We start from the raw sequence: 12724 nt of genomic DNA, 5'->3' as shown, positions 1-12724 counted from the left end.
ATGAAAGAACACTGGTGTTCTGGATATAACAGGGGGGAAATGCTCTTTACAGGGTGTTAGATCTCCCTGAGGCAGAACAAATAGTTAGGCTTTTTGTTTCTACCCTGTGCCTACTACTCTATGCTTATTTTCCCCCCACTAAGTGCTTGAAGTAAAAGTCAAACTCTTTGGGATGTCTAAGCTTCTAATAAATACCTGCCTAAGAGGAAGATGACCTTGACTAGCATTTCCCAAATGAAATTCCATAGAACACTAGCATCCCATGAAATGTTAATGTGCGCTGGTTGAGAAAAAGATACTATGGTCAAGCATTTGGGAAACTGCAGTATAATATCTATCTCTTGGTTACAAAAATGAGCATAGTAAAGTCCTAAAGAAACTAAAAGTTTAACACAGTCATTGCAAATTATTTGATCATGAAATCCTTTGTGTAAGAAGGTATTATAATACTTTTGTCTCATGATTCTATGGAGTCCTGAAATACTGTCCCTAAAAACATAAACAGCATACTAAATTTACATTAGCCCTACCTACTTCGATCACATAGATGAATGAAAACAATGAGAACACAATTTCTATGAATATCTTTCAAAAGCATGACAGCAAGAAATGAATTTTTTCTCAGTCCATTACTTAAAAGTTTAATTCATTTAGGCTCTAAGAATGTGTAAATTCATATGGTTGGATGTACTTGGAGTTTCATATAATAAATGGAAAACAGGATTATACTCTATAGAAACAACAATAACTACTGATACCTTAAAATATCACATTAACAGGGTGGAAATTATTAACATCATAATCTATTCTGTCAATAAACTCTAAGATGTTTCACAAGGAAAAAGATCAAGAACAGGAATCTTTCTCTGAGGCATCAAATTCCATGGAGTCCAGGGGTCATGTGAAAGAAAGGGTGTTATTACCTTATACTTGAGAATTATATTACAACTGGCTGATTATTCAGGATTAATGAGCTCAGGGTCAGGAGTTCAGTGGCCATATGGGCAACTGTAATGAATTGCCTGGAGCTAGGCCTCTGCCAATACTGCCAATCAGCATGGCAGGGGTCCCCAGACCTACCAGCAATTTGGCTCTGCTCCAGCAGGGGACCACCTAAACCAGTGGCTCTATGTCAACCCAGGCTTTTCCTCATCTCCATCTGGGTCCAGGATGCTAGTCACTGGGCATGTGACTGATGTCTTAGAACCAAGCCTCAGCTTGTATACCTTTTCTAGTAACTGAGTCCTCAACCCATTGCCCTGATTCCGTAAGCTGTCCGTTCAACGTCTCACCAAGAATCCATGTTGCTCTTGTTTCTTTTAGGTCTTTTAATGGTTTAAGACCTATTCCTATAGACCAGTTTATTTGTGATTGTGTTCTTGCTACTGACAAAAATTCTCTTCTTGACCAAACTTTGGTTTCCTGTAGGGTCCTCTGAATCCTTTTGATTAGGCCTCACCAGCCCAGTTTTTGCAAGAATCCTGGTAAGTCAATTCAGAGACTCTCCCCTTCTCTGTTTTTGATGAGGTTCCTCATCCTCTACTGCCCTCCAGGTGGTATCTTGTCACCTGATATCTCACCCTGGCCTGCCTTTAGCAAGAACCTTGTCAAGTCTGTTCAGCCAGATTTCCTCTTAGGAACTTCCGAACCCTTGCCCCCAGCTTGCTCCTTGGCTGAAAGTCCCCATCTTTCCTTATATTTGGAACTGAGCATGGTTCTAGACCTGTTTAGACTTAATTGATACGTTTAAAAAAAAAAAGATTTTGAGAGAGAGTGAGAGAGAACACAAGCAGAGAGGAGAGGGAGAAGCAGGCTCCCCACTGAACAGGGAGCCTGACGTGGGGATGATCCCAGGACCATGACCTGAGCCAAAGATAGACACTCAACCAACTGAGCTACCCAGGTGCTCCATTTGATGGCTGTTTTATCAGCTTTGTGGCATTCTCTGCCTGCTGTCTCTGGGCCTTCGTCATGAAAGGGCCTAAGAAGAAGCTCAACCTATCAAAGGGAGAATCTTCATATGCTACCTGCTGTGTCCCAGCATTATTTTTCTAATCTCAGGAATTTGTTTACAGGATTGAACTATCTCTGACTTCATTAACAAAGGCATATTATTAAATTCTAGTGTGGGTCTTCATTATCTCTTGCTTTGGTAAATACTCATGCTTCCTGATTCATCCTTTGTTCTTTGGTACACTGCTACCTGATTAAACTTTGATCTTGTCATTCTCTTCCTCTAAGTCTGCAGAGATGGGGTCTAACATTTGAGAGTAAATGATATAGCTTCAACTTACCTCTTCAAACTTGTTTTTATTGCTTCCATTTACCTTTTTTCTCCAGGCAAAATGAACTGACTTTATCTTCCGTATATGCCCTTAGTTTTTCTATTGTTCCTTCCCTTTGCTTAGGCATGTAATAAGTGCTTTTCCTTATTTCTGCATGTCTAAATCTTATTCCACTTCAAGGCAGAGCAACACCTGCTGGTCTTAATCTCTTTCTTATTCAACTCCATCTTGATCACTCTGATGGTCCTTAACATTTTCTACCTTGTAATATAGTTATTTATGTACTTCTCCTATCTTCCCTTTTAGGCTCTAAGATACTTGATGGCAAGACCTATCTTGATATCTTTGATCTTTGTGTTCTATAGCATTTAGAATACAGAAGCTTGTATATTGCAATGCTTAATAAAAATTTTGAACTAAGTCTCAGTTCTCTTAAAAGCTCCTTCAGATTCACACCGTTTATTTAAAGAATGGAAAGGAGAGGGGGATACAATGAGATGTGATATGCCCTACTGATCTAGCTACACTCTCTCGGAATTTGAGACTGGAGAAGTCAACTATTGCAGTGGTTCTCCACAAAATTTCTACCTTGATACACCTAATTACACTCACATGTGCAATGAGTTCTTAAGGGAATTCCCAGAGATACTTGATTTTTTACATAGATTCTAGGATATGTATAACTGGGTTCCCTAGCTGTAAACCTATCTTCTTTTTATTGATATTTGAAAAATGCAGCTGAGAGGATGCTAATATAAATGAATTACCTCACTTACAAACCAGGAAATCTTAACCATGAGGGCAAATAACTTCTCTAAAGTCAGAGAGTCAGAAGCAGAAATAGGATTAAAACTCAGGTCTCTGGATCTTTGTCCAGTGAGCTCTTTATGGAACACTACTATCTGTGATCACTGCTGCTAGGAAAAAACCTCTAAGTCTTAGTGAGTTATTAGCATTGCTTTTCTTTATGCGTGTGCATATTTATAAATAAAACTTTCAAAAATCATTTGCGAACTGGTTTGTAAAATATTCCAATAGGCTTTCGGGCTCTTTTTCACCTACTTTTCCTACTCTTCCCCTCCTCCATTTGTGGAAATTAGGTATAAGATTGCTTTAACAAAGATAGCTTGATTGCTGTTATGTTACTGTTCAACAACAGTTCCTGTTATTAATTGCTTTATAATGATAATTACAATTAGTAGTACAAGATATTTTCTTTTTTAATTGGCTATTACTGGTGAATAGCAGCTTGTTACATAACAGAAGATTGTGTTAAATAACCACAATTACAATTCTGAGGTCCTTCTCTTAAAAAACAAATCTCTTTTTTGGATAAAAACACTAAAAAAAATTTTTTTTTTTTTTTATAAGGCAGGGCCTCTAATTACTTGGGGGAGGATGCATCTTTCAGTGAAGAAATAGCATGAAATGAGGACAGTGTTAGAGAAACCAGAGGCCGGAACATGAATTTCCTTTCTTTTATAAATAAGCACATTTAAAAGCTTTCAGCTCCTCAGTCAATGCATACAAACTGCAGATTCAAATGTATCCACTTCTTCCCACACTGTGATATGGAAACAGAAAGGACTCTCCAATTAAATCTGATAAAATATGACTGTAGAGCCCCACCAACTACATTGAAATGTTCCCACAGATAAAGCCAGGGGTTCTTCCTCATTTGTGCCCCATGTAGGACCCAGCATGGGGCCAATCCACAGTCACCACTCAACCACACCAAATCCCACCATAGCATGGCACTGTAGAAGATGAAGTGATTCCAAGGTACATGTGACAGTCCCTAACACTAAAGGGTTTACATAAATCCAAGGGTTTACATAAATCCTTGACTCAAATTCTAATGTTGATTAGTCTGCAATCAGTTAAAAGTCATACTGACTTTTTTAGTAGCAGTAATAATGATGAGGTCAAATGACTTGAGGTCACATAGGTTGTATCTGACAGTTACTTTTGAATCCATTTTTTTGTATTCCAAAGACCTGTCACAGTCTCATGTGAGACACCTCCATCAGCAGCATCATTCATCCTTGTATTCACTGCTTCACTCAATCTCCCAATAAGATATGCAGTTAACTGCAGCATTTTCATGATGAAATGGGGACTAAGAGGTTAAATAATATTTCCCAAGTTCACACTGCTACAAAGCAGCAAATTCAAGATCAGAGTCCAGTATTTCAGACTTTCAAACCAGTTTTTCCTTCCACACATTTTTACTCAATGTATCCCACATTGACTTACATCACAATATGATGTCAATTGTTGACAACCCCTCCCCAAATGAGGCAAAGGTTCAAGTCTTGTTTAGTTCTAGAAACTTTACTTGGTCCCTAGAGCTAAAAATAGCATTCAACTACAGTTGGCTATCTTACAAATAAATGACACTGGTCACAAAGGGTATTGGCTGAGATGTAAAGAGAGGCAGAAGACTGATCAGTCAAATCCATCACCACTTTTGGAAAATGCTGCCCCATGCACATTTGAGTCAATGAGGTCAGTAAGAACACTCTTGTTTCAGCAAGAGATGGCAATTCTTTAAGATGCTGTCTATGAAAGGCCAATCTATTCAGAGTCTGATGAGTTTATTAAATTGTAGCAAAACTGAACCCTAATTCTGTGGCAAAGTTCTTCAAGAACAGCTAACAGAAACATTTAAAGATTCAATCCCTGGGGATGGCGGTATACTACTTTGTTTCTATTTACTCATGGATTTAGGTTTAGAAGAAAGTAGGAACCTGGTCAACATTATCTTCAATTTTTCAAGATGGGAAGTATAGGAGTATGTGTTACGGAGGTAGCACTGTTCTTTTGCATGAATGGAAGGTCTTTGTCAACACAATGAAAAGTGTATGTAAATTCTGTGTCTGATACTCCAAGTAATCTCTCAACAGGAACCTGGACATGAAATGGAAAGACACTTTACGGTCGTAATACTCAAAATCATGACGTGCATCACCTCTGGTACACGAGCTAAAGATGAGCCCACACCTGTGTCCACAATAAGTCACCATTTATTGAAGACCAGGCTACTATATCTATCATCTCAGTTCTCATTTCAACAGTCCAGCAAAACAGATTTGATTATTATCCATTTTACTGATGAGAAACTGAGGGTCAGAAGTTAATTAACTTGCCTATAGGTGGTAAGTAACCACACGGCCTTTCTACAGTAACATTAGCTTTGGAACATATATATGTTTAAGGAAAGTCTGTTTCTGACCTTATCCAATGGAATTTAGTTTCTATAAGCAACACTATAATAGTAAATAGGATAAAAGGTCTTTTTCCATTACTGTGTGACCTTGTGCAAGCCACTCTTGCACAAGTTTCCTCACTTATATATGAAAAAAGGATAATACGAGTATCCACTTCAGGGATGTTGTGAGGATGAAATGGCCTAAGACCTATGACAGCATCTGAAACCATATTTAGCACAGTTACTGCTCTACAGCACCACCATTATTATTATATCCTCTTTTATAACATTTCTTCTTAATATCCTACGAGCCAGTTTCCACCTATTTTTCATAGGAAAATAAAGGATCCTCTGAAGGGGACCTCTTCAGAGTTTTACACCAAACCCGAAAGACAAGGTCTCTATAATTCTTTTTCTTCCATGACATCCTCTAGCCTGTACCTTGGAAGGCCATCCCAGTGTGCAAGATTATCTGAGCTTCTTGCTGACTCTGAATGTGGGTATATGTGTGGTGAGCTGGGGATGAGGGGGCAGCACTGAGTAGGGGTGAGAATGGGTATGAAGATAACACATTCCTAAGCCTCTCCTTGGTTATAAGACAATAAACAATTTAGACTGCTTCCTAAGTAAATAGAAAATCAGACAATAGGCAGTTTTATAGTTCATTTAGGCATACCTTTATACTGAGAACTAACATTTATTGAATTCCAAGATGGTACCAGTGAATAAATGCTATGCTGTCATAGATATATAACTGAATGAAATAATCGTAGCAGCTCTGCAAAGTAGGTATTATATTCATATTTTCATAAATGCAACAGCACGTGCAATAAAGCTGTACACAACTACTAAACATTGGAATTGAAATTCAAATACAGTTTTTCCAAGATAGGGTCTAGTTCTCTTTCCACTGTCATGTCAAATGTATGAGGCTGGACTTAAGCATCAACACTGGAAATAAGATGACAACCTGTGGAAAACCAGGTAACTGCCAGGCAGATGATGGAACACTGATTTCAATTTCTAATGCACCAACTCATTCAGTTATGGGTTCAAGGTTATTAAGGACCGATGGGAATTTTTTTTTTTAAGATTTTATTCATTTATTCATGAGAGACACAGAGGCAGAAACATAGGCAGAGAGAAAAGCAGGCCCCATGCAGGAAGCCCAATGTGGGACTCGATCCTGGGACTCCGGGATCACACCCTGAGCCAAAGGGAGATGTTCAACCACTGAGCCACCCAGGTGTCCTGGGAATTTTTTTTTTTTAAATCATTCATTATCTATACAACACTAACTTAAAAAAGACTATGTGAAATTGTTAACTATGATTACCTGTGACAGAACATCATCTTCATGACATAATCTGCATTTTCTAGTTGGTGTGTATAACTTTCACAAGCATGAAACATTCAGTTTTTTATTTGGTTTCAATTTCTAGTGTAAAGTAGCAGCCATTTAAGTACTTTGAATAAATTTCAAACAGATTCTAACCATTGAACGGTTGGAGTGTTTACTTCATGATCAGCACTGGATGTATAAAAGTAAAATAAGACAACTCTTGCCCTCAAGAAGTTCAGTCTACTGGGGTAGACAAAGTTGCCAATAAATAACTACGGCTTTATATGGCAAGTGTGATAATGGAGATATGGGAAGGAAAGCAGGATGACTGAAGATGAGGCTGGAAAAGCAGATTTGAATCCTTAGAGCCATGTGGAGAATTTAGACCTCATTATACAAGCATCAGAAATCACACTGAAAATTTGAAGTGAGGACCAATGAACACATCTGCATTTTGGAATATGGACTAAAGGAGACAAAAATCAAGAGTCAGAGAGATCACTAGGAAGATTTTGCAATCACCCAGGCTAGAATTCATTTCTAGTTAAACAATGATTAAACACTGACAAAGTGCCAAGACAGGGTTGGACAGACAAAACCAAACATGTCAAAGTTTTGGCCCCCAAGAACACAGTTTGGAGGATGGGGGACACAGGTAATTCTCAGCAACGGTGAGGGTTAGAAATAGAATAGTGGCTAAAGAGATGAAGAGAAGAACAAATTCAAAAGATTATTTCAGGCACAGAAAAATAAGACTTAGTAACTGATCAGATTCAGGACGTGAAGTCAAGATAGAAATCAAGGATTCTTCCTAGGTTTCTAGCTAAGACGTGTTGCTATTTATTGAAATAGGAAACATAAGAATGAGTTGACACCACCTGCTACTCCCATTCTTTCTAGAGACATCACAAATTAGTTAATAAGGTCTCCAGAGGAAGTACACTATAAATCCAAAGTAGCATTCCTATAATTATCATCTACTGACCATCCATTTGCAGGGAAAAAAGTGAACTCTGTCAGAATACTACAATACAGATACAAAGGTTAATTGTCAGAAAAAAAAAAAAATCACTTTCATCAGAAGAATTTCCTGTAAGTAATACTGTCAGTTAATAAACTATAGGTGTTATCTTACTGCCTCTAACTAAAAACAGCAAAAGAAAAAATACAAATAATACATCCCAAGTATGAGAAATTGAGTCTATTTACTATCTGTTCTTAATTTCAGAGGATAATATGAAATCCCAGTTATAGTTCACATGTATGCAAAGCAGTGTTGTGCAAGATCAGGGACTTTTCTGGAGAAGGATGGAGCCTGAGAAAGTCTGGAAGCATAGATCTCAGGTAAGGTGCTGTACTTGCCTGCACACCACTCAGTGACATTGTAGTAGAAATCTTCAGTCCCGGGATATTAAGCACACAGATTGATATTTTAATTAGACCTAGAGTGAAACCTCTTAAAAACAGAGAGTTTTCAAGAAATAAATGATTTTATAGGGGAAGGCATTCCTGAGGGCCTAAATAACCGCTTAACAAAAAAATATGAATATACTTTTAGTATCATTATTTCCACCCAAAATTTGTATCATACTCTGCAGGCTTTGAAAAGAATCTGGATAGGGATGCTGAGTGGCTCAGCGGTTGAGCATCTGCCTTTGGCTCAGGGCTTTATCTCGGTCTGGGGATGGAGTCTCACATCGGGCTCCCTGCAAGGAGCCTGCTTCTCCCTCTGCCTAGGTCTTTGCCTCTCTCTCTGTGTCTCATGAATAAATAAATAAAATCTTTTTTTGAAAAAAAAAAGAAAAAAGAAAAGAATCTGGATAAAATTATAGAATGATACAAAATTTATTAAGGGGATTTTTAATGACAACCTTCCCTTCTAAGAATGACATAAAATTCAACCATTAGCTCTCCAAATGACTGCCACAAATTAGTAAGAACACTTGTCAGCTGTAAGCCAGGGTGAGGAATTTTTTTGGTTACAGATACTTCAAATTCACTGCTGCTCAGTACTTTTGTTGAAAACAAATTGGAACATAAAATTAAGCTTTATAGCAGTTACTCAATTTAATCCAATAGTCACTTAAACATGGGTCCTTGATTAATGATTTCCTTGCAGTAAGTAAGCACATGGGAAAAGGACATTCCTATATTACTGATAGGACTGTGTGCTGTCATCTTTCAAAGGGAACATCTGACATCTATTGAAATTTCAAACTCGTGTTACCTTTGACCCAGCAATTCCTCAAGAAATACACACAAAGAGGGGAAGGATATGTATATAAAGTTGCTCACTAAGCCACACTGCACTTTCATTAACAGAGGCATGGTGAATATGGCACATTCATATTATGGAAAAAAATTGGCACAGTCCTTTAAAAAAATGAAGCAACAAACATACAAACATGGAAGAGTGTATATAATAGATCATTGGGAAAAGGAGATTGTGGATCTTCCAGCTTACGTAGAATGGCCTTTTTTTTTTTTTTTTTAAGATTTTATTTATTTATCCATGAGAGACACAGAGAGAGAGAGAGAGAGAGAGAGAGAGGAGAGAGAGAGAAGCAGAGACACAGGCAGAGGGAGAAGCAGGCTCTATGTGGAGAGCCTGATGTGGGACCCAATCCTGGGTCTCCAGGATCACGCCCTGAGCTGAAGGCAGATGCTCAACTGCTGAGCCACCAGGGCATCCCGAAAATGGTCCTTTTTTATTTTTCAAAATCAAAACAATACAGATGTGTGATCATGTAGGAATACGTGAGAAAGAACACACAATGAGCTTTTAACTGTTGTTATTGTGGGAGTAAACTGTGTGGAGGAACTTTCATTTAACTTACACCCACTGGCTTCAAATATTCAAAATGAAAACTTACATAAAAAAAAGAAAAGAAAACTTTTATAGTAACTAAAGATATTTAAAAGTTCCACAACGTTTTGGAAAGGAGTTCCCAATTTTCTTTTTTATGAGTTACTCTGTGAGATAAACCCGTCAAAGATTTCATCTCTAAATGTTAAAAAGGCAGCCCTCTGGAACTCTGAGAATCTGGAAAACCTTAGTAAGTATCTTACCATCAGGTAAGAGCCTCCCACCCCCCAAATGAACTGCTTAGGGCATGGTTACAACTATTTAAAGTTGAGAGCCGGGGATGCCTGGGTGGCTCAGTGGTTAAGCATCTGTCTTTGGCTCAGCGTGTGATCCTAGAGTCCCAGGATGGAGTCCCACATCAGGCTCCCTGTATGAAGCCTGCTTCTGTGGAGCCTGCTTCTCCCTCTGCCTCTGTCTCTGCCTCTCCCTCTGTGTTTCTCATGAAAAAAATAAATAAAATCTTAAAAAAAAAAAAAAAAGTTGAGAGCCCGGGGATCCCTGGGTGGCTCAGGAGTTCAGCACCTGCCTTTGGCCCTGGAGTCCCAGGATTGAGTCCCACGTCGGGCTCCCTGCATGGAGCCTGCTTCTCCCTCCTCCTGTGTCTCTGCCTCTCTGTCTCTCTCTCTATCATGAATAAATAAATAAAATCTTAAAAAAAAAATAAATTCGAGAGCCTACCAATGGTACAGATATTAAAATAATTTCAAAAGTAGGTAGTTCCACTGATGGGCAGCCCAACATAAACTGCAGTTTATCTCTGGGCTGCTGCTGAGATGAAAAACCCAAGACTAAATGTCAATTTAATTGTGAAAACAAAAAAGCCATCCCCCCACCCCCACCCCACCCCAAAAAATCTCAAACAAGGGCAGAGAACCTTAAAGCCCCAAACCATGTCCAAGAGAAAAAAAGACAACTTGGGCTAGATTAGACACATCAAAAGACCAAAAAGAGGGGATCCCTGGGTGGCTTAGCGGTTTGGCGCCCGCCTTTGGCCCAGGGTGTGATCCTGGAGTCCCGGGATCGAGTCCCGCCTCGGGCTCCCTGCATGGAGCCTGCTTCTCCCTCTACCTGTGTCTCTGCCTCTCTGTCTCTCTGTCTATCATGAATAAATAATAAATAAAATCTTAAAAAAAAAAAAAAAAAAAGACCAAAGGGAGGCGGGCAAGGACGGGTGCACTAAAGGGAAAAAGAACAAGGGCCTCGAGGGATCCTCAAGACAATCCGCTGGCGGCTTCCAAAGTTTGCTTTCCGCTCCCTCCGGCGGATCAGAAGGCAATTTAAAAGTAGAGCTAAGGTCGAGGTGACGATTTTCAGAACCGCCTTCAACCCTCCACCCGCTCTGCGGGCAGTGCCTGAGGACTCAGCCCCAGCGCAGGCGATCGCCCCGGGGCTCTGCGCGCCGCACAGTCCCCTCGGAGGCCGCTGCAGCTCCCACCGAGCGGATGCGCGGAGTGCAGGAGAGCGCCCGGCCTGCAGCTGGGAACCCTCCCGCACCCCGGGAAGACCTACCTCTGCCGAGGCCACCGGGGGGGGGCGGGGCGGCGCCGGGGAACCGCGAGGGGCGCGCCGCGAATCCCGGAGCGGCCACCACACCTGCGCCAGCGTGACCCGACACACGCCCGCCGGGAGCGGGCGCGAAGCCGGGAGCTCCGAACCGAAGGCAGCCGCTCAGGGAGCCTCCCCGGCTGCGGAGTGTCCCGGTCCCATCCCACGGCCCCTCTGCTCCCGCCTCCCGTCGGGCTGGGCCCGGCCCGGGGCCCCCTCGCGCCCCGGGGGCCTCAGAGCCGGCCGGTCAGCCGCACGCCTGCTGGGAGAGAAAGCGGGACCAGCCACTTGCGCTTCGGAGGCGCCGTACTCACCCTCATAACTGACACCCCCGGCTTCGCCACAGTCCTCCTCCCCTCGGGCAGCAGCCCCCCGGGTCTCGGGAGCAGCCATTACGCCGCCGCCGAGAAAAGGGCGGGCAGCGCCCGGAGGCCTCGCAACCAATGGGAACGCGCCTGGAGGCGAACTCCCCATCAACGCGGGGTTTCCTCGACGTCCACGCCTCCCCGTCGCGTCCTGGACCAATAGGACGCGGAGAGCGCAGCCTTGTCCCCGCCCCCGGCCGCCAGCGCCACGCCCCCTTCCGGGATGGAGAGGCGCAGAACTACAATTCCCAGCGTGCAGCGGGGGGCTCCGGGACGGGGAGGGCTGGAAGAGGCGCTGGCGGGCGGGGGGAAGCGGGGGGTGCGCCGGAGAGTATCCTGGCGTGTAGCTTAGTTCAGTGAATCAGAACAATGACTGCGCCGCCGGGTCCCCGGGAGCGCGTCGGAGGACTGTGAGCAGCCGCCGCCGGAGAGAGCGGCGGGCGGCGCAGCCTCAGCCGCGCGGCGTCAACGCCGGGCTCGGGAGCTCCCAGCGCAGACCTTGCCCAGCGCCCGCAGCTCTCGCGCGGGGCCGCCGGGCTCCGGCGTTGCAGCCGCTACTCGCGAGCGGTGCATTGTTGCGAGCCGGGGCAGGCGCGGGGATTACAAAGCCCGAAGACCCCGGAGCGCCCGTCAGCCATGTGGATACCTACGGAGCACGAGAAATACGGCGTGGGTGAGTCTCGGCGGGGCGAACTTTATTCCGCGCTGGCCCGAGCGGGTGCGCATTCCGCGTCCTTGCCCCTGCGCCCCTGTCGCTGCGCGGGGCTGCGAACGCCCGGTCGTGGCATCGCGCTGCGGGCTCGGGGCTGTGGCGAGCTCGCTCCGGGCGGAGGGGCGTGCGCCGGGGGCTCGGGAGCGCCGGGAGCGCCGGGACGGCCGGGGAGGCGCGCGGCCAGCCCTCCCGCTGCGGAGTTTGGAGCGGCGACGGGGCGCGCGTGAGTCAAGTTGGAAGAGGAGGCGAACGGCGTCCCCGTGTCCCTCCTTCGCCTCTTCCCCGGAGAGGGGCAGGGGGCTGCGCCGATTCCCCGGGGCGGGCGGGAGAGGGAGCGGAGCGGACACCCCCAAGCAGAAGGGGGGCGCACAGCCTTGCCCCCGGCGCTCTCCGGCGTT

General features: G+C 43.6%; 2 protein-coding genes across 8 annotated transcripts in view; one reads left to right on the top strand and one right to left on the bottom strand.

Moving 5' to 3' along the window:
• The window catches only part of ZNF277 (zinc finger protein 277), a 93401-nt gene extending 81660 nt beyond the window's left edge, over positions 1-11741 (bottom strand). The window contains exon 1 of one of the 2 annotated variants that reach the window (XM_026012163.2): positions 11564-11741. In XM_026012163.2, coding sequence (XP_025867948.2) covers positions 11564-11723 — 160 coding nt within the window. In that variant the 5' untranslated portion in view covers positions 11724-11741. The remainder of the gene's footprint in view (positions 1-11563) is intronic. The other variant, XM_026012164.2, reaches the window with a different exon arrangement.
• Positions 11742-11867: 126 nt separating this feature from the next.
• Positions 11868-12724, top strand: part of DOCK4 (dedicator of cytokinesis 4) — a 407219-nt gene continuing 406362 nt past the window's right edge. For all 6 annotated transcript variants that reach the window (XM_072764773.1, XM_072764772.1, XM_072764775.1 and 3 more), the window contains exon 1: positions 11868-12287. In XM_072764773.1, coding sequence (XP_072620874.1) covers positions 12251-12287 — 37 coding nt within the window. In that variant the 5' untranslated portion in view covers positions 11868-12250. The remainder of the gene's footprint in view (positions 12288-12724) is intronic.

Source organism: Vulpes vulpes, chromosome 7, assembly GCF_048418805.1.
Source record: "Vulpes vulpes isolate BD-2025 chromosome 7, VulVul3, whole genome shotgun sequence".
In the NCBI taxonomy this organism is placed as follows: Eukaryota; Metazoa; Chordata; class Mammalia; order Carnivora; family Canidae; genus Vulpes; species Vulpes vulpes.
This window is presented reverse-complemented; position numbering and strand designations above follow the sequence as displayed.